General features: G+C 53.8%; 1 protein-coding gene across 1 annotated transcript; it reads left to right on the plus strand.

Annotated features, from left to right (window-relative positions):
* Window positions 1–16: 16 nt before the first annotated feature.
* GRTP1 (growth hormone regulated TBC protein 1) lies at window positions 17–21,831 on the plus strand. The gene is made up of 8 exons (XM_061171023.1): window positions 17–165; window positions 445–596; window positions 5,321–5,479; window positions 8,075–8,199; window positions 10,159–10,255; window positions 13,842–14,014; window positions 14,086–14,271; window positions 21,568–21,831. Exons 1-8 carry the CDS (start codon window positions 119–121, stop codon window positions 21,655–21,657), a joined length of 1,029 nt encoding a protein of 342 aa, XP_061027006.1. The 5' UTR covers window positions 17–118; the 3' UTR covers window positions 21,658–21,831.
* Window positions 21,832–22,215: the final 384 nt, after the last annotated feature.

Raw genomic sequence — 22,215 nt, forward strand, 5'->3', positions numbered from 1 at the left:
CCGCCGCCAGCCCCGCCTCCCGGCGCCCGCGGCCCGGCGGAAAGGCCGGAGGCGCCCCGAGTCCCAGGAGGTGGACTTGGCACCCGCGGCCCGGGCGCCCCCTCCCGCCCCTTCCGCCATGGAGTCCGCGGGGCGCGCGCAGGCGGCGCGGGACCGCGTCCCCAGGTAGGCGCGCGAGGCCCGGGCGCCCCTGGCCCAGCCCGGGGGAGCGGGCGCGGGTGCCGGTGGCGTGAAGCCGGCGGGGGCGGTGGTGCCCGGCGCCTGCGCGCCCCTGGGCGGCCCCTGCGCTGCGCACGCGCCCGCGCTCGGCCCGCCGCCCCTTCCTGCACCCGGGCGGGTTGGGGGGAACACGAGCCCCCAACGGGGGACCGCGGGCGCCGGGCGCCGCAGGTCCCACGTCCCACGTGCGCGCGGAACTTTACTCTGGGTCTTTCTGTGTCGTAGGATCGATCCGTACGGGTTTGAAAGGCCTGAGGACTTTGATTATGCAGCTTATGAAGAATTTTTTTCCACCTATCTGGCGATACTCACCAGAAGAGCCATAAAATGGTCCAGACTTCTAAAGGGAGGCGGTGGTGTCCAGAAGAGTATGACGCGTGAGTTCGGAGCCTGATCCGCCAGGCGCGCAACAAGTGACCCGACCGACGGGTGACGGGCGCGCCAGGGAGGCCAGGGCTTGGGGTTCCTTCGGGTCTCGGATCTCGGGGGGTGAAGGCTTCCGCGAGCCAGGCTCGTATCCCGCGCAGGCTCACAGGTGAGGGCGCTGCACGGTCAAGGTGCAGGCCCTCCTTTCTTCCCTTCGGCATGAGGCCTGCTTGTCCTTTGAGATGGATGGAGACCATGGCCTTCTTTCCAGAAGAAGGTGGATTTCCTGCTCCTCCAAATGAGAGTGGCCAGGGCTGTGCCCTTGCGAGCTTCTAGGCAGAGCTCTCCCTGACCCCCGCAGAGTGAAAGCGGGGTCCTTCCTGCACACCCCCACCTCTTCCCCTGCTTCTCCTTGGGGTTCTTCCCCAGCCCCAGGCTTTGCCCTCCCCTCCTTCAGGTCTGGATTGGAATGCCACCTCCAGGAAGCCTTCGCGTCTCACCCCACAGCCCCACACTTCCTGTCCTTTCCTTGCCTATTTTCTGTTCCTCCCTGTCTTATGCGGTGTGGGTCATACTTATTTTATCCTTTGTTTCCCCTGCTGGGATCAAAGACCCCTCCCTGCCGGCTGGATTGGATGGATGATTGCTTCGGTGTTTGTTGGATGAATGAATGGAGTGTTTGCCTGCAGTGTTCCTCACGCTGTGGATAGAGGCCAGACCGTGGGTACCTGCGGGCAGGTGGTGAGGGGTGGACGGGAGTGTGCCCCGGGGAGCTAAGGAAACTCAAGTATGTGGGGCAGAGGGGCTACTGGGGCTTCCTGACATGGGACATGAATGGCAATTAAGGGGTGAGGGCGGGGGTCCCAGCCACCAGGTACTGAGTTGTGACCAGAGTATTAGGGGTGTGGTGAGGAGGGCCCGGAGGTGGAACAGGGGCCCTGCACCAGGTCACAGGTGGGCACACGTTGCACCACCAGGCAGAGAGAAGTCAGCGTTTAAGCAAGGGGGTGACAGGTCAATTTTTGCCTTTAAAGGGGTTGGTGACTAGGGCCCAGAGGGGCCCCAGTACGCAGGAGATGCTTGGGAAATACTTGTGGGATTAACGCGGGGGGGTGGGGTGGAGGCAGGTGGACCTGGACCTCGGCCTCACCCCGGGCTTCTCCCTCAACCAGGCCCTCCGTCCTCCAGGCTGTTACTGGTGGGCAGTGTTTAGTAAAAACATGGGTAAACTAGCGTTTCATATAATCAGCCTGAAGGGACCTCAAAGGTTGACCCTTCTTGCTTTCCAGACCCCGAAGCTAATATCCTGCGTGATTGTACGCCGAGGTCCATCCCTGCGTTGCTGGTGGTGTTAATGTGTTTCCAGCAGACACCGGCTTCATTTTTTTACTTTTGATTTGTTTTTAACAGTTACACACAAGTATATAAAAATAAACTTAATTTTTGCACATGGGAAAACATCTTAATCACAGTAAAAGATGTGAATTGAATTGAGTTTCTCTGCTGCCCAGGCCCCAGTCTCCCGCAGAGGTGACCGCTGGTGACTGTCTCACGTCCCCCCAGGAACAGGGTGCACTCTCGGGGTGTCGTTTGCTTTTTAATGCAGGAGAAGACTTCCTGTCCAACATAGACCCAGGGGTCCAGCTGACCTAGAGGTCAGTTAGTGCAGAGAATCACTGCAAGATGTACATGTGCGCATGAGCCTTTGTTTTTATATAAAACACACGTGCATGTTTATTCCTCTTTGATTTTGTCATTTGATTCTATCCTGTCATCTTTTCTTTGAACAGGGAGGGTCCACCAATTCTGTATCTTTCCTGCCGAAACCGTACTTAACGCGTTGTATCTATTTTCCAGTGTCAGGGGTTTTTTTCCAGGTGGATTGGGAATAAAAGCAATCTGAATGCAGAATCCTTCCAGATCTTTAGTCTTTTCCTCGACTTTTGAGGTTGTCTGATTTAAAGGTTTTGTTTTGTTTTTGCTTTTGCCTTTTGGAGCACTTATCAACTTTTTCTGAAAATTTAACTTGGTTTTATTGAAATAACAATTATTTCTTTTTTGCTTTAATTTTTAAAAAATATATGCAACGTTCTTTAAACTGTCTGATCATGGCAGCGAGTATACTTGGCGTACAGGTTTAGGAGCAAATATATTTGATCCCTGGTGAGCCTTTGGCCTGGGGACGGGGTTCACTGTCGAGCTGAACTGGAGAGCATAGTGACCTGAAGTTCTTTCAGGAAATCCAGCGAGAGGCGTGTGGACTCGCACAGTTCTGTGGGCCAGGGCGTCGCCGCTGGAGCTGGTGTGGCTTCCCGGTGTGACGGCCGGGGAGGCTGCAGCACCCACGGGGCTCCAAGGGAGGGGCAGTCGGCGTAGACAGCAGTGGACATGTGATCCAGGAAATGGGCATCCAGTTTTTTCCTGCCAGACGTTCCGGGCTGGCCGTAGTGTCGTCGGGTGTGTGGCATCCCAGGGAAGGGAGGCCGTGTGAGGGCTGTGGGACCCAGCTTGCGCAGTAACAGCCAGGCAGCCGAGTTTGGAACCCTGACCCTGACACCAGCAAGCACACCCGAAGACCACCTTTGCTCCCGTGCCTTCACTGTTTCTGGCTTTTTGGGTCCTACTGTGTTTGTTCTCTCTTTTTGAGAGGACTTCCGTCTTGTCTCCAGTCACGCGATTACCCACAAATCCTGGCATCCAGCAAGTCTTCAGATGACAGCTGAAACTCACCCTGCTTGAGGATGCTAGCTGTGGATACGATGAAGCTTTTCTTTTTCTTTTTCTTTTTCTTTGTCTGTGGCGAGTATCCAGCGGGAGCCTGAGATCGCTTGCTCTCAGTGCTCGACCTGGAAGCTACCCTTACGTTCCTTTCTGTCTTGGTGTGAAGGCACTTGGCGAGGGAAAAGCTCCGTCCCGTTTGCTTCTTCTATGTCTCCTGCCCAGTGGGCTAGGGCATTAGCACCATCTAAATGAGAATGAAATTGCAAAACATATTTTAAAGACAAATATAAAAAACCTGGGAATCTGCTTAACTTTTTTGGGGCAGACAGCTGGGAGTTAATTCTTTGCGGTCTAGCTTCTTTTTAAAAAATTGCCAACTGTTTTTACCATATATTTTACACTCCTCCAAATGTCCAGGAGGACGCATGGGTTAGCCCTGCCCTTGGGGAAGTGTCAGTCTCTGAGGATGGGAAAACCGTTTTCTTTCTCTTCCAAAGAAACTTAGTAAATTCAGATAACAAACAACGAAAGTAGCAGAAGCCTTTATTCTCTGAAACTTCTGGGTGTTGTTAACTGCTCTTACAGCCAGCCGAGAGCCCCGAGTCCTGACTGTATTTCAGGCACTGGGCTGTGCTTTGTTCCCATTTCACAGGTTAGGAGACTGAGGCCTACTCAAGGTCGGGGCTGCTGAGGCACAGTGTGAGGGGTTTAACCAGTTTGCACTTTCCTTTTTATACTTTATATTAATTTTTAAAAATTTGCAGTGAAATTCGCTCTTCTTGGCGTACAGGTCTATGAGTGTAGACAAATGCACAGTCAGGTAATCCCCACCACAGGTAAGGTTCAGAACAGTCGGTCACCTTCAGGAGCCCCTCCTGCATGATCCTGGGTGGCTGACCTGCAGGCCTGGACATCAGCAGAGGCCTGGGTGGGTGTGGCGGCAGCTACAGGGCAGCGGGAGGGATCCTGAAGGTGTATTGGCATCTCTCTCCGTTTATTTAGTTCTTTGATTTCTCTTTGCAGATGTTTTGTTAGATTTATACCTAAATATTTCTCCTTTCATTTTTGGTGCTATTGTAAGTGATACTGTCTAGTGTTTTTATTTCAGCGGTTTGCTGTTCATGCGTGGAGTTACTGCTGATTTCTGCGTGTCCTTTCCTTTTGCTCCGTCTCAGTGGGAATGGCCCCCTCCCGAGTTAGGCCTGACCTGTCCATCCCCTTGCTGTTGCGAGGAGGATTAATTCACTCTGGGCACTGCTGGTCACGCTGACCCCTGAGGGCTCGTGTAAATCGTACTAAGTTGGAGGGTAGACTTAAAAACATCACGTCCCCATAACAGAATGACCAGACCAAGCCACGCTGGCCAAGACGTTCTGGCCCAGACGTGATCCTACAACACACTTCTAAACTGGCAAAGGGTTTCTCGAGTTTTCTTTGCCTTTGGCGGATGGTGTTAAAATCTGTCCTTTCCTTCCTCTGGGCATCCCTCGTCACGCCCGCGTCCTTCTGCGCACGTTTGCCGTGCGTTTCCTGTCCCACACGCCCTCCCAGGAGCAGGCAGCTGCTCGGGGCGGGGCCTCCGGGAAGCCTCTTTTAAGGTGCTCACGTACAGGTGACCATCAGTCTGAGTTATAAGATTTTAGCGATAGTGCTTTTCTTGACTGGAACCTATAATCTTTTCCTGTTAAATACGGCTGGTGCCTCGGCGTCCGGCACAGGCCGAGGGGCGGGCAGGGTGGGGACTGGAGGTGACCCTCACAGCCCGTATTCTTGTGCTGACAGCGAGCTAGAGGCACCAGGGCTGCTGTAGCCTCCAGACTGTGCTCAGCTTGGGGACGGAGAGCGGAATTCTGTAATGAGCGCGTGTATCAGTTCGGTGGAGATGCGTGAAGTTTTGCACCTTTTTTATGTCTGATTGACTGATTTCGGTGAGAGCCAGAAGCAAACCCTGTGGTTTCTGGCCTCGGGAAGCGCCCGGCGGTCTGTCTGAAGCTGCCCCTTCCCTCCGTTTCAGTGAAGCGCTACATCCGGAAGGGCGTCCCGCTGGAGCACCGGGCCCGCGTCTGGATGGGGGTGAGCGGAGCCCAGGCCCAGATGGACCGGAACCCCGGCTACTACCGCCGTCTCCTCCAGGGAGAGAGGGACGGCAGCCTGGAGGAGGCCATCAGGACAGGTGACGCACGGGGTCCGTCCCCCGGGATATGGGGGCAGGGCCGGCAGCCTGGAGGAGGCCACCAGGACAGGTGACGCGCGGGGTCCATCCCCCGGGATATGGGGGCTGGGCGGCACCCCCAGAAGGAAACTGTGTTAGCACCCGGTGATGCTGTGATGTGGATGAGGAAAGTTACGTGGTTAAAGAGGCACCAACTGACTTCAGTTTTCTGAAAGGAAAATCAAATCTCAGGCATTCACGAGGGGAGGTCAGTGATTTGAACTGGTTCAGAAAATATTTGCGTGTCTAGCTAGGTGGTAAGGAAAATGGTGCTAGAAAGACCAGATTTCTTCTGAGAAGGATCCCTGCAGGAGCGCGAGGCCGCTGAGCTAGCAGTCAGTACGGGAGGGACGTGGGCTGGGTGACCCCCACGGACTCACAGACACGGCTGCACACGTGCGGGAAGCCACACACCAGAGGCCTCTCTTATGTAATACTCTGAGTGTCCAGGGATGCTCGTGTTTTGGGCTCCCATCTTCCTTTTCCTCCAGTTTCCTCACTGGTCCCATAAGGACAGGCTCATAGGCTCTTCAAAGTTCAGAGTACTCAAAAAAATGTTTAACCTAAATTGAATAATTAGATTTTTAGGAAATACATCTGCCTTTCTGACTTTAACAGCTTTTGAGAACTACAGATTTAAACACAAATACTTCATTTAAAAAATTTGATTACTTTAAATGTCGGAGAGGTTGGACTGACTTGTAACGTTGAGAAAGTGGTGTGTCCCCAGCGTAAGGAGTAGGGGTCCCAGATCCTAGAGCTGGAGACGGGGTGGGGGGCACTGGGGCGCTGGGGCGCTGGGGCGCTGAGCCTGCTGGCTGCCTCCTGATCCCACAGCAAACCCCGGCCAAAGGGCTCAGAACGGACGCCGCCATGACCCTGCAGGCACACGTGCGGGGGTCCCTCCTCAGGGCCAGACGTGCTGATTCAGGGTGGGAAGAGACCTCAGGTCCAAGCGAAGGCCGATCGTGTTAAATAAAGTAGAATGTGGCTGTTTGTTTGAAAAATGAATTTTAAAGGCTCTATTTAGTGCAGAGTTTTTGGATACATCAAATTTACCTTTCTGTCTTTCCGAACTGAACCTCTGTCCCCATTAAACGCTAACTAACTCCCCATCCCCTCCCCTGCCTCCCACCATCCACTCTCTGTCTCTATGAATTTGACGCCTCTAGGGACTTCGTATGGCTGGAATGATACAGTATTTGTCCTTTTGCGTCTGGCTTATTTCACTGAGCGTAACGGCCTCGAGGTTCGGCCTCAAGGTTCATCCACGTTGAGCATGTGTCAGGATTCCCTTCCTTTCTGGGGCTGAACAACATTCTGTCATGTGTAGAGACTGCGTTATGTTTATCCATCATCTGTCCACGGACACTTGGGCTGCTTCCACCCTCTGGCCACTGTGAGTTATGCTGCATGAACGGGGGTGTGCAGGTAATTCTTTGAGACCCTGCTTTCAGTGTTTTGGGTACATGCGCAGAAGTGGAATTGCTGGGTCACGTGATGATTCGAGGTCTATTTTTGAAGAGTCTGGATCAGTCATTTTATAGGGACAGTAGAGTGGGTGCTTCGTGCCACGTAAGTGCAGACCAAACGTCCCGCTGTGTCTGCCTCTAGCATGGCGGTGGGGTAGGGGCAGAGAGATTTCAAAACACGGAGAGAAGTCTCATCATAGAAGACATTACGTAGCAGTGAGCACCGTTGATCACTCTAGTCTGAATTAGTGAAAAGCACTCATCTCCCCGTGATGGATGCCAGTTTTTGGAAGGTTCGGAATTCCAGGAAAAAACTCTTCTTTGTAAAAAACATACAATGAAAACTTACGTGCTTTGAGGCAGGCAGCGTGCTGTTCGGCTCAGAGCTGGTTTTCGTGGGCAGAGACCAGGCCTGGGTCAGAGCCTGGGGGCAGAATTCCTGCAGCACTGGGGAGGCCTCCAGCTACCAGCTGTGTCCGTGAGTCCCGCTGTCGCGCGGACACCACTGCTCTGATCCAAGCAGGGCCAGCGGTTGTTCGTTGACCCCCGCCCTCCTTACTCTGCCCCCCGTCCTCGGTTCACAGGATCGCAGCTCCTTAAAGCAGGCGTCCAGCCGGGCGGGGAGGGGGGCCGAGGAGCAGCGAGAGGCCGCCGGGGACTGTCCTGCAGACAGAAGCCGGAGGCGATGAGTTTATGTCGTGCTTAGTTTCCCTTTTGTCTGTTTATCTCTAAACGGGAATCTCGGTGTGTCCTGCCTCCTTATGTGTTCAGTCGTCAGAACTGGGAAGATTTTCCGAAGTCTTATGTAACCTGTTCACCTGTCACCCGCCTCATCCCCAGCTAAGCGGGGGGTGCGGGGATGGCAGGAACCGCCAGGGCCCAAGCAGCCCGGCCTCCTCCTAGGAACCCGCTCTGTCGTCCTTGCTGACCCGAGAGGAAGGGCTGCCGCGGGACAGGGGCCCCGGGGGGCCGCCTCCGCGCCGCCGAGGCCGGCTGATGGCGGAGCTCAGGAAGGGTCCGGGTCCGTCGCAGAGCCCTCTCTGTCCCCAGCCCTGAGCGGCCTGCGCCGCGGATTTCCTCACAGACGTGAACAGGACCTTCCCTGACAACGTGCGGTTCCGGAAGGGCTCGGAGCCCTGCTTGCAGAGGACCCTGTACAACGTGCTGCTGGCCTACGGGCACCACAACCGTGGCGTGGGCTACTGCCAGGTGAGCCCCCGGCGCCCGCAGCCCCAGCAGGGACGTCAGCCCGGTGCTGGGCTGCCGGGTCCCCCCGACGCAGGCTGGGACTTCACCATCTCCCCGCGGTGCCAGCCCACGGAGGCGGGGCGGGGGGAAGGGGAAGCAGCTGCAGCGAGCACGGGCTGTGTTGACGGGGCACGGGAGACCAGCAGCCTCTCGTCTTGGTGCAGATGGTGGGCGTGTGTGTGCGTGCCTGCGCGTGCACGCGTGCGGTGGGCCAGCCCTTCGAGGCTGTTTCCGGAAGCCAGAGCAGCCGGCAGTAGGAGGTGACAGGGGTCTTGCTTTGTTCCTGCCGCGCGGAGCTGCCCGTCAGGAGGCGGGAATCAGTTCTCGTTCCTCCCTGGAGACTCTCCTGGAGCATCGAAGGGACAGTGTTCACAACCCGGAAAGTGAGGGGAGCTGGCTCGGGAGCCGCAGGGACCGTGCCCTCCCGCCCTGCGCTCCGGAGGCTGCCGGGTCCCGGCGGGTGTGGGCAGGGGCCAGGGGCTGCGGTTGGGGGCTCCTGTCCCTGCGTGCGAGGCCCCTGTGCCCCCCAAGCCGGAGGCTGGGCCAAAGCGTCCCCGAGAGGAAGGCAGGCCCTGGGCGGTAGCACCTACGGTCCCAGGTGGCTCCAGGGCCAGGACCACGAGCGCCGGACGGGGGGCAGGGGACACGGATGCCTACTTGGGGCGGCCCCGGCAGCTCGTGTCCCGTGTGGACGGCACGTGGCATGGCCTCGGCTCCGGGGGGGCGGGGGGGTCACGGGAAGGAGTGAGGCGGGCGCTTTGAAAAGACCAGCAGCAAAGACACGTGGGGACGCCGTTGAGAGCGGCCTGATTCCCAGGCTGTTTCCAGGCCACTGTTCCGCAGGGGGTGCCTGCGGGAAAGGCGCAGCTGGGCGGATCTGTTCTTCCGAGGGAATCCCTGACACTGTCGCCTGTTACAACTGCCCTTAACGTACTGTCCTGGGGCAGGAGCTGACCTTCAGGACTTGGGGAGACAGGGCGGCTGAGAAACTGTCCTTAGGTTATTCTAGCTGCTGTTCTTGTGGGTTTTAAAAATAGGTTTAAAAAATAACCCACACAATTTAAACATCAGCCTGATGCCAAAGCTCTGCTGGCTTTTGGGAAATACACGCATGTATGTACACACACACACACGTATGAGCTTCCGGTGGCTGCCGTGACGTCGTGCCGCCGGCTGAGAGGCGCACAGGACAGGAGTCGATCGTCTCTCAGCCCCGCAGGCAGGAGTCTGAGGTCCAGGGGCCGGGGGGGCTGGCTTCTCCGTGGCTGTCTCGCTGGTGACCCGTAGCCTCTGCGGGTGGTGTGTCTGGGTCCAAATTTAACTTGTTGGTTGACGAGAGCTGGATTTTCCCCTTACTGCTAGAGAAATACATGTTTATTTTAGAAGTTGTAGAGAAGCAGCAAAGAAGAAAGTGGAAGTCACCCGAAACCCAGTCACGCAGGAGGGACGCTGACTCGGTGCTAGGCCACCGCTGCTCCTTCCCGGGTCCACCCGCCCCTGGCAGCTGAGGGTCCTGAACTGTGTGTATATGGCAGCGTCTGCCCCCTCGGCGCTGTGCGCCGTGAATTTCCCCAAATGGGCTCTATCACGAGATTCCACTTCAACGTCCCCGAGCGTCAGACCACGCGCCTTACCGTTCTTAGGAAGTGTGGTCACTGGTGTAGGTCCCCCCCCCCCGATACAGTTTCATGAACACGAGGCCCTGGCTTGTTCTAAGGCAGGATTCATGGGCCCAACTACATGTGTCACTAGATGGCAGAGCCTTAGACGCTGTAGCTCCACTGAAAGGTCGTTCCAGAATCAGGCAAGTTTTAGGGAAGAGCCAGGAAAACGGAAAGTTAGCAGTTAGCCAGGCGATTACAGAATCTGCAGGTGGTTTAGACCTCAGTGAGTTTCTTTTGTTCTTTTGTCTCATTTCAGGGAATGAACTTTATAGCGGGGTATCTGATTCTGGTGACAAGGAGTGAAGAGGAGTCCTTTTGGCTGTTGGACGCCCTCGTTGGCAGAATACTCCCGGGTACGTTGAATCCTCGTGGTAAGAGTGGAACTGTCGCTTTCTGGTGTTGCCGAAACGATGCCACTGACAAGTCAAGACGTGACGAAACAGAAGGAACTATCTGAGAGTTGAGGTCGAAAACCTTCTTGCAATTGAGTTGGGACAGGAGCGCGCAAGATGCGGGCTCCCAGCAGGCGGCGCTGCATCTCGGGGCCTGGACGTGGCTGAGCCGGGCTCTCGGCTCCTGATCCCGGTCCGCGCCGCTGGCGTCTGGACCGTGGGGATTGTCGCGGCCGTAGTGAGCAGGCAGGCGAGCGGCTGGGCTTCTGTAGCCTTCGTTGCTGGGCTCGTGAATGGCCAGGAGTGCAGTGACTGCCAGCTGTTGTGGTTACTGCTCTCGAGGTGAAGATCATTCCTCTCATGCATTTCTGCTTTTCTATTTATTATTGAATATTAATTGTTTTAGTTAATAAACCACCACCGATTTCTGTGATGCGCCGTGTAGACGGTCAGCTGCAGAGTAGGGTCCCTTTGGGACAAGAAGTGGCCGGAGCCGTCTGGGGTGGGAGAGGACTTGGGCAGATGTGACCCCCCCAGCCACGATGGCGGTGATTGGGCCAGCCGCTGGCAAAGTCCTGGTGACTGTGGACGGGCTCCGGCTGCCCACGCGACGAGCCCTGGTGGTCTTGTCTGCTGTGCCCGCCTCCCGTTTCCTTCCCCCTCCTCCGCCACCCGCCTTCCCGGGTCGGGCCGGGCTCAGCTCAGGGCCACCCAGGAGAGCAGCCGCCCGTCCTGGGGGCTGCGTGTTCAGATGCGAGGGCAGCCGGGGCCCGTCCAGGCTCCGGGCTCGCCTGCACCCGCTCTCGTCTGATCCACGGAGCCGCCACACCACACACGCCAACCGCTGAGTCCCCTTCACGGACGGCGGCACGGAGGCCTGGGCTCAGATCCACAGCTCTGTGCCCCCAGGAGGTGAGCCTGGGCGGTGCCGTGAAGAGGGGGCCTCTCTTCAGGCTTGTGCCGCTGTTAGCAAGGGCTGGGGGGATGCCGCCCGCGGGGGACGGAGGACGGAGGGGGCAGCTGCCCCGGCTTCATGGCGGAGCCAGAACGGCCGTCAGGGGAGAAGATGGACAGGCTTCCAGACAAAACGCCAACATGGCTCCGTGGTCACCGTTTGCTCAGTTAGGTCAGAGACGGCATTATGATGAACGTTCCGACCGTGACCAATTCCAGGTGCTCTTTGGGGGTTTGGGGAACATCAGGGCACAAAGCCTAAAAGCCTGGTGGCGACAGCAGCGGGACCGAGATAAACAAAGGCCGTCAGGGCCGACCTAGAGAAACAGAAAAGCAAGGCTCCAGGTGGCCCCCCGGGGGTAGTGCGTTACACAGACTTATTTTTAAGACCATAAAATGTCATTTCTGATCATTATTAGGTTCAGTCAAACTAAACTACAATGCAAACAGGCCCATTCTTCTGCAAGGACAGGGCATCGTGGCCGGGCGTAGATCACAGGATGGCCCAGACCTAAAATGGCTTCTTTTACGTCAAGAAAGTTATGTCTGGGTCTCTTCCTCCGGGGAACCCCTACCCTATCTGCCCTCAGACTGCTGAGCCTGCAGAGATGCAGAGAAGGGATGCGAGGTGTGATGGGCTGGGCCAGCTCGGGATGTCACATTGGTGATGAGTCAGCCCATTAATGAACGAACAGACTTGCGTCCTGAGAGCTGGTCTGACCTGTTTCCCCTTGAGACACAGGGGAGCCGGGCGACGATTGCCCCTCCCGGGAGCAGCCCCGCTGAAGCCAGAAGGTGTGGCCCAGACAAGGGCGGGCAGGGCTCATTCTGGGGGTGACGGTACCCGGGGCTCCCTGTGCCCACCTGCCCCCGCAGCAGCGCTCCCCGTCTCCACGTGCTGACACAGCCGTTGGGCTGTTTGCAAAGTGGGGCGACCCCGGGAGAGGCCTGACTCGGGGAGAAGGTCCTTGGCGTCTGTGCGCAGGCCGGCCAGGCTGAGGGGGGCTGCAGGCGGGGCCTGGCCCTTGGGGTTTGCCATCAGCGGCTCACGGCAGACCGGGGCACGGGGGTGTCAGCGACCCTCCTGTGACTGGCTCAGGCCTGTGGCGGGTTTGGGGTGTGGCCTTGACTATTTTGGGAGCTGCCGTAAGCCTGTCTGTAACCGAGAACGAGGCCGTGCTGTGCGCACGGCTCCGCAAACCCGCTGTCTCCGCTGCGCTCTCCTGAGACGGCTCAGCACCCTGCAGGACGGGGAGCGGAGCCTGCCCCTCTCCCCCGGGACCGGAGCCGGAGCGCTGCTAGTTGAGAGGACAGGACAGCCAGCGGCCCTAGGGTTTAGGAACGGAAGTGAGAGGAGGGCATGGGAGGGAAGGAAGTCTCAGTCCCAGGTATTTATAGCTGAACAGGCTTCTAGTAACTGATTTCTGGGGTCTTTAGCGTGTGCACGTGCTCTGAAAACCAGTGGTGCGGCCGTGATGTCGTGTCTATACTCATGATGATTCTATTTTAACCCAAATACTTAATTAACAGAAACGCCTTTCCCTTTGCCGTGGTGAGTGACCAAACTGTGTGTGGCAGCGGGCACAGAATGCGTACCAAGTTTTCCTATTTTATTTTATTATCTTTTTAAATTTTTATTGATTTTATTTATTTATTTTTGGCTGCGTTGGGTCTTCATTGCTGCGCGCGGGCTTTGTCTAGTTGCGGCGAGCAGGGGCTACTCTTCATTGCAGTGCGCGGGCTTCTCATTGCCGTGGCTTCTCTTGTTGTGAAGCACGGGCTCTAGGCACGCGGGCTTCAGTAGTGGCTCGCAGGCTCAGTAGTTGTGGCTCGCGGGCTCTAGAGCACAGGCTCAGTAGTTGTGGCGCACGGGCTTAGTTGCTCCACAGCATGTGGGATCTTCCCGGAGCAGGGCTTGAACCCGTGTCCCCTGCCTTGGCAGGTGGATTCTTAACCACTGCGCCACCAGGGAAGCCCCCCTGTTTTATTATTTTATTTTATTCTTATTTTTATAGCAAGGTTTAAGCATTAAGATTTATTATAATACATCACATTAAGCTAGAAAATTCCTTGGCAAGGAAGTGTCCATTCAAAGGACAGTCACGCGGTTGGAAGCATTGGTCTGTCTGATGCTGTCCTGTAACGTTCACCTGCGTCTTCTCCATGAGAGGAAAATAGGACACGTGACACAAGAGGGGTGGTGTTCTGTGCTAGGGGGGTGCCCAGGACACTTTGGGGGGGGGGCCAGGACGCTCACACGTTCGGTTTCCTGTCCATCCATCAACAGACACTTGGTTGTACCCACTGTTGGCTGCCTGATCGTGGGTTGCAAATGTCCCCGCTTTCCATCAGGTTGTGACAGATGCCTAGTGGGGCACTGCTGTCCAGAGCGCTGGGACCCGGGGCCCCACTCTGGGCATTGCTCCCAGGAGTTCCTGCATCCCTGTGGCTGGGATCGTGCCCTGGGTCATCCTCTGGAAAGGGTCCCTGGGCGTGGCCCCCCTCTCACGGCTCAGGGGGAACGAGGGTCGCGGTTGTCAGGGGCTGTGGTTTGTGGGGTCCACGTCCCCGCTTCTCCCCTGTCCCCGTGCAGATTACTACAGCCCCTCGATGCTGGGCCTGAAGACGGACCAGGAGGTCCTCGGGGAGCTGGTGAGGACCAAGCTGCCGGCGGTGGCGGCCCTGATGGACAGTCATGGCCTGCTGTGGACCCTGGTCGTGTCACGCTGGTTCATCTGCCTGTTTGTGGACGTCCTGCCTGTGGAGGTGAGGGCGCCTGGCTCGGACTGGGGCTGACTAGGCGGCCACACGCTGACCCGCTGTCTCTTCCTCTGCAGACCGTGCTTCGCATCTGGGATTGTCTGTTCAACGAGGGCTCCAAGATCATCTTCCGGGTGGCGCTGACCCTCATCAAGCAACATCAGGCCTTGATCTTGGAAGCCACCAGCGTCCCTGACATCTGTGAGAAGTTCAAGGAGACCACCAGAGGGAGCTTTGCGACCGAATGCCACACCTTCATGCAGGTGGGTGTCGGCGCCCTGCTGGCCTTCCTGCGCAGTCTGCCCGGCCCTCCCGCCTAAGCAGCCCAGGGAGGGGCTCCAGCCCTTCCAGGCCAGCTTCTCCTGGAGCCCGGGGCGCCCGGCACACCCGGGGTGCTCACCCTTGCTCCCCTCCTGCGCCGTCAGCCCAGGGGTGGGGCCGGGTGCCACCTGGGGCCCCCCCAGGGAGCCCCGTCGGATCCACACCTTGGTTTCTCCCGGGCCTGGGAGGTGACCGCCCCCATCCCAGGCTTTCCCGATGACCCGGTCTACACCGGGCCCCCCATTTCTGTTCAGCCCTACGCCTGTTGACTTCTCTGCGGCCTTGGTGGGGTCACGCCTGTCTGTCCCTCCCCGCTGGGTCCCGGGCCTGGCGCAGGCCGTGTGGACAACTCGGATCACCTGGGAAGGCGCGGGCCGGGGGGCGGGGTTTACGGGGACGACTGGAATGAGGGCGCGAAGCCCAGGCCTGGAGTGACCCTGGGAGGGGGGAGCGCTGACCCAGACGCCCGGCCCGTGGTGCTCCTCACCTTCCCTCTTGAAACAGCTGCACTGAGGACGCGACCCCTCCCCCGCCCCCCAGGGTACGAGGCCGCTGGCTGAGGAGGTCCTGCAGCCTAGGGCTGTTTAGGTGTTTGGTTTCAGTGAACGAAGGCCCCCGTACAATTCACCCTTTACCTGGAGATTTCAGAGCTCTTCGGTGCCTTCCACTCAGCGGGTGGTGCAGCTGCGGCACTGGGCCCAGGCGTTTTCTTCCCCCCAAAGGGCGCCCCAGCCCCAGCCAACGCCCTCCTCTGTGCCCGTGGCTCGGCCTCCTGGACAGTGCAACTTTGGCGTCCGGCCCGTGGGCTCGGGCTGATGCTTCCGAGGTGGTGCGGTTCTGTCTGTGTGGAGCAGGGCACCCACGCACGGTAGCTGCTCAGTTAGTGCAGGCGCCTGGCCGGCTGTGTGACGGCTGCAGGCGGACATGTGTCCACGGCGGGTGTGGCTGGCGTTCCGGCCCAAAGGTATTCTGGGCCCTGTGAGCTGAGTGGACACAGGGGATCGGCGGGGTGGTCTCCCCACACGGCAGAAAAACCATTGCATAAAGACATGTGTCTGCCCACGACAGGTGTGGCCATCATGGGACGCTGGCGGGGAGGTGGCCCTGGTCTTATTTCCTCAGGGGTCTCTACAAAGTTGTATACGTATTTCAGCAAAACTGCAGTTCATAGGTCAAACCTCTCTGAAATCCTGTGTGAGAACATCTAGAATTTCCTTGAGAATGAAAGCCGTGATCTCATTGGCAGCTGAGAGCAACGCAATGGGAAGAGGACAACTGAACCCATCTGAAGAGTTTGTTCTCAGGTCGTCGGGCCCGCTCGGCACTTGCTCCCAGGTGCTCCCACCCCGCCCCCCAGGCACCTTCTCTCCTCCTCGTTGTGAAGCAGTTTCTCTGTTACCGGAAGCAAGTCTGAATCCCTTCCTGCTTCCACTTCTCAGATCTGCTTTCTTCCTTGCTTAGTCTGCTCACCGACGGCCCCAACCGGCTTCCGAGCTGCTGCGGGCAGTCAAAACGAAAAGAGCCCACGCAAGAAGGGCAAAAGCAGAATCAGGGCTTCTGTGCAGCAACGGACACCGGCAGCAGAGTGAAGAGGGAACTCACGGAACAGGAGAGACTGTGCAAACCACGTCTGCTAAGGGGTCCACATCCAGACACACAGAGACCACAGCTCAACAAGGAGCCAAGAAATTACATTTAAAAATGGGCAGAGCGGACCTCCCTGGTGGCACAGTGGTTGAGAATCCACCTGCCAATGCAGGGGACATGGGTTCGAGCCCTGGTCCGGGAAGATCCCACATGCCGCGGAGTAACTAAGCCCGTGCGCCACAACTACTGAGCCTGTGCTCTACAGCCTGTGAGCCACAACTACTGAGCCCACATACCACAACTACTGAAGCCTGCGCACCTAGAGCCCGTGCTCCACAACAAGAGAAGCCCGTGCACCGCAACGAAGACCCAACACAGCCATAAATAAATAAATTTTTTAAAAAGAAAAAGAAAAATGGGCAGAGGGACTTACCTGGCGGTCCAGTGCTTAAAACTCCACACTTCTAATGCAGGGGGCACAGGTTTGATCCCTGGTCAGGGAACTAAGATCCCACATGCCGCGCAGCACGGCCAAAACGTTTTTTAAAAAGTTTTAAATGGGCAGAGGGCCTGAATAGACCCTATCCAAAAAAGACATACAGATGGCCAACAGGTACATGAAAAGATGCTCAACATCACTCGTCATCAGGGAAATGCAAGTCAAAACCACAATGAGCTATCGCCTCACACCTGTCAGAATGGCTATCATCAAAAAGACCACAAATAACAAATGTTGTTGAAGATGTGGAGGAAAGGGAACCCTATTCATACATTGTTGGTGGGAATGTAAATTGGTGCAGGCACTGTGAAAAACAGTATGGAGGTCCTCAAAAAACTAAAAATAGAACTACCATATGATCCAGCAATCCCACTGCTGGGCATTTATCCAAAGGAAATGAAATCAGGGTCTCTAAGAGACCCCAGCCCGCCCATGTTCATTGCAGCATCACAATAGCCAAGGCATGGAAACAACCTGAATGCCCATACAGATGCATGGATAAACAAAATGTGGTCCATCCATGCAGTGGGATTTTATCCAGCCTTACAAAGGAAGGTCCTGATACCTGCTACCACATGGATGAACCTGGAGGACATTATGCTCAGTAATTTGTCACAAAAGGACAAAAACTGTCTGATTCCACATAATGTGAGGCCCCTGGAGGAGTCAGATTCATAGAGACAGAAGGGGGGGTGCTGGGGACAGAGTTGGTTTTGGGAAGATGAGAAGGTTCTGGAGATCTGATGCCCAACATGTGAGCATAGCTTACACTACCCAGCCACACACCTGGAGTGGTGAGGATGTAAATTATTGAGTGGGCCAAAAGGTTCGTCGTTTTCTCCGTAAGATGGCTCTAGTAGCACTTAGTTGTCTTTAACTTCATTCAAAACAATTTTGTTCAACAGAGTTTTAGAAGTCCTAGCCACAGCAATTAGAGAAGAGAAAGAAATAAAAGGAATACAAATTGGAAAAGAAGTAAAACTGTCACTGTTTGCAGATGACATGATACTATACATAGAGAATCCTAAAGATGCCAGCAGAAAACTACTAGAACTAATCAATGAATTTGGTAAGGTTGCAGAATACAAAATTAATGCACAGAAATCTCTGGCATTCCTATACACTAACAATGAAAAATCAGAAAGAGAAATTAAGGGAACAATCCCATTTACCATCGCAACAAAAAGAATAAAATACCTAGGAATAAACCTACCTAAGGAGGTGAAAGACTTGTACTCAGAAAACTTTATAAAACACTGATGAAAGAAATCAAAGATGACATAAACAGATGGAGAAATATACAGTGTTTTTGGATTGGAAGACTCAATATTGTGAAAATGACTATGCTACCCAAAGCAATCTGCAGATTCAATGCAGTCCCTATCAAATTACCAATGGCATTCTTCACAGAATTAGAACAAAAAATTTTACAATTCGTATGGAAACACAAAAGACCCTGAATAATGAAAGCAATCTTGAAAAAGAAAAACGGAGCTGGAGGAATCAGGCTCCCTGACTTCAGACTATACTACAAAGCTACAGTAATCAAGACAGTACGGTACTGGCACAAAAACAGAAATATAGATCAATGGTACAGGATAGAAAGCCCAGAGATAAACCCAACCACATATGGGCACCTAATTTACGACAAAGGAGGCAAGAACATACAATGGAGAAAAGACAGCCTCTTCAATAAGTGGTGCTGGGAAAACTGGACAGCTACATGTAAAAGAATGAAATTAGAACACTCCCTAACACCATACACAAAAATAAACTCCAAATGGATTAAAGACCTAAATGTAAGACCAGACATTATAAAACTCTTAGAGGAAAACATAGGAAAAACACTCTTGGACATAAACCACAGCAAGATCTTTTTTGACCCACCTCCTAGAGTAATGAAAATAAAACCGAAAATAAACAAATGGGACCGAATTAAACTTAAAAGCTTTTGCATAGCAAAGGAAACCATAAACAAGACGAAAAGACAACCCTCAGAATGGGAGAAAACATTTGCAAATGAAACAACGGACAAAGGATTAATCTCCAAAATATAAAAACAGCTCATGGAGCTCAATTTCAGAAAAACAAACAACCCAATTAAAACTTGGGCAGAAGACCTAAATAGACATTTCACCCAAGAAGACATACAGATGGCCAAGAGGCACATGAAAAGATGCTCAACATCACTAATTATTAGAGAAATGCAAATCAAAACTACAATGAGGTATCACCTCACACCAGTCAGAATGGCCATCATCAAAAAATCTAGAAACAATAAATGCTGGAGAGGGTGTGGAGAAAAGGGAACCCTCCTGCACTGTTGGTGGGAATGTAAATTGATACAGTCACTATGGAGAACAGTATGGAGGGTCCTTAAAAAACTAAAAATAGAACTACCATGTGATGCAGCAATTCCACTACTGGGCATATACCCTGAGAAAACCATAATTCAAAAAGAGTCATGTACCACAATGTTAATTGCAGCACTATTTACAATAGCCAGGACATGGAACCCACCTAAATGTCCATTGACAGATGAATGTTATCCATTCACATATATACAATGGAATATTACTCAGCCATAAAAAGAATGAAATTGAGTTATTTGTAGTGAGGTGGATGGACCTAGGGTCTGTCATACAGAGTGAAGTAAGTCAGAAAGAGAAAAACAAATACCGTATGCTAACGCATATATATAGAATCTAAAAAAAAAAATGGTGTTGATGAACCTAGTGGCAGAGCAGGAATAAAGATGTAGACAGAGAGAATGGACTTGAGGACAAGGCGGGGGATGGGGAGGGGAAGCTGGGACAAAGTGAGAGAGTGGCATGGACATACGTACACTACCAATAGATAGCTAGCTAGTGGATAGCTAGCGGGAAGCACAATAGCTAGCTAGTGGGAAGCAGCCGCATAGCACAGGGAGATCAGTTCGGTGCTTTGTGACCACCTAGAGGGGTGGGATAGGGAGGGTGGGAGGGAGATGCAAGAGAGAGGAGATATGGGGATGTATGTATGCATATGGCTGATTCATTTTGTTGTGCGACAGAGGCTAGCGCAGTATGGTGAAGGAGTTATACTCCAATAAAGACATATTTTAAAAAAAACAATTTTGTTAGATTGTATTGTGATGGCTGTCATATCAGCATCCTTTTAAGAAAAGACATCAAAATTGGTGAATTTTTGTGTAGCCATTTTAATGTTGAAGATGGAAGGAAAAAAGCAACATTTTCAGCATATTATGCTTTATTATTTCAATAAAGGTAAAAACGCAACCAAAATGCAAAAAAAGATTTGTGCGGTATATGGAGAAGGTGCTGTGACTGCTGGAACGTGCCAAAAGTGGTTTCGAAGTTTCGTGCTGGAGACTTCTCGCTGGACGATGCTCCACTGTTGGGTAGACCAGTTGAAGTTGATAGCGATCAAGTCGAGACATTAATTGTGAACAATCAATGTTATACCACGTGGGAGATAGCAGACATAGTCGAAATCTCCAAATCAAACGTTGAAAATCATTTGCACCAGCTTGGTTATGTTAATCGCTTTGATGTTTGGGTTCCACATAAGTTAAGTGAAAAAAACCTTCTTGACCGTATTTCCGCATGCAATTCTCTACTGAAACGTAATGAAAACGTTCCGTTTTTAAAACAAATTGTGATGGGCGATGAAAAGTGGATACTGTACAATAATGTGGAACGGAAGAGATCGTGGGGCAAGTGAAATGAACCACCACCAACCACTCCAAAGGCCAGTCTTCATCCAAAGAAGGTGATGCTGTGTATATGGTGGGATTGGAAGGGAGTCCTCTATTATGAGCTCCTTCCAGAAAACCAAACGATTAATTCCAACAAGTACTGCTCCCAATTAGACCAACTGAAAGCAGCACTCGAGGAAAAGCGTCCAGAATTAGTCAACAGAAAACACATAATCTTCCATCAGGATAATGCAAGACCGCATGTTTCTTTAATGACCAGGCAAAAACTGTTACAGCTTGTTACAGTTTGTAAGTTCTGATTCATCCTCGGTATTCACCAGACGTTGCATCTTCGGATTTCCATTTATTTTGGTCTTTACAAAATTCTCTTAATGGAAAAAAATTCAATTCCCTGAAAGACTGTAAGAGGCACCTGGGACAGTTCTTTGCTCAGAAAGATAAAAGTTTTGGGAAGAAGGAATTATGAATTTGCCTGGAAAATGGCAGAAGGCAGTGGAACAAAAGGGTGAATACATTGTTCAATAAAGTTCTTGGTGAAAATGAAAAACGTCTTTTATTTTTACTTAAAAACCGAAGGCACTTTTTGGCCAACCCAATATGTGGGTTTTACCACAAAAACAGAGAAACACCAAAAGAATGAAAATCGGACAAGATGTTACCGAATTTTAATTCCAAGAGCTCAGAGCCTCAGACTTCAGAATCTGAGACATTTTATGGATTGGATTCAAAATTTTTAAAGTACGAAACGTGACCCAAGTGTAACGGAGCAGGACCCTGTGGGCCTTCCCAGGGCAGACCCCTCCCCCATCTCCTCTGCTGTGGCTCCTCTGAAGTACCCAGATAATCGTATCTCATGCACATTTCCTGAGTTTTTCAGATGCTGAAACCACCAAGGAATGTCGCCCCCAGCTGCTCTGGCGCCTGAGGATTGATAATGTGACCCTGTGACCTCACCGTCAACCAGAGGGCTGTGCGGAGCTGATCACACACCCTGGGACCCCCTCCCTCATCTGGTCTTGAAAATGCTTTGCTGAAACCCTTCCGGGAGTTTGGGCCTTTTGGGGGCATGAGCCGCCTGTTCTCCTTGCTCGGGCCCCGCAGTAAACCCTTCTCTGCGCCAAACTCCGGCCGCCCCCCCCCCCCCCCAGCCCCCGGGCTTCCCGCGCCCCTGCCCTCCTGGGGTGAAGGTCAAAGGGGCTGTGCGTTCCCCGCGCCCCAGCTGGCCGCGTGGGGAAGGGGAAGCCGCAGCTTCTTCGGGCAGTGTCTGTGCTGATGGTTGAGTTATTCTGTCACTAACATCCTTTCGGTTTTAAAAAGTGATGGAAACAGGTGACCTTCCTTCGCTCACTGACCAACAGGCCTCAGCCCAGCCTTTACCAGGGGCAGGAAAGGGAAACGCATTGCGGGGTCTAAACTAATCCCCTTCTGTTCCAGAAAATCTTCTCGGAGCCTGGGAGCCTGTCCAGGGCCAGCATCGCCAGGCTGAGGGAGCGTTGCCGGGCCCGGCTGCTGGCGCAGGGCTGACACAGCCTTCGGGGCATCGGGCCGCCACCCGCCTTGTGCTGCCGACACACGACACATGCCGCCTCCACACTCCAGCCGGGAGCGATTTAATTGTCATTCTGTAACATAGCTCTTCAAGTCTAGCTCTTCGTGTTTCTAAATATATATTTTTACCTGAGACACTGATAATATATACAACGTGACGTGTGCGGTTGTTTATTCCGTCGGCACCTGTGAGTCTGCATCGGCTCACCAGCCACTGAAAACTAGCCCCCAGCAGTGACGTGCATCAGTGTCGCTGGTGCCAGTACTCACGGTCCTTCCTGCAGGAGAGCAGTGGCCTCCAGGGGGGGTGTGCGCACGTGACCTCGCTGTAGAAGGTAAGTTTCTCAAATGATTTTTTTTAATTATCGTGTTACGTGAAGAATAAACCAGATGTACATGTGTAAGATTTAAGGACTGCAAGTCAGATCTGGGCTGCGTCATCCCGGACCCCTGGAGGGAGAAGACGCCCCAGAGAGACCCCTCCTCTTGGGGCTGGAGGCCCTGGACCTCCACCCTGACCCCGTCTGCCTCCCT

Source organism: Eubalaena glacialis, chromosome 16, assembly GCF_028564815.1.
Source record: "Eubalaena glacialis isolate mEubGla1 chromosome 16, mEubGla1.1.hap2.+ XY, whole genome shotgun sequence".
NCBI lineage: Eukaryota > Metazoa > Chordata > Mammalia > Artiodactyla > Balaenidae > Eubalaena > Eubalaena glacialis.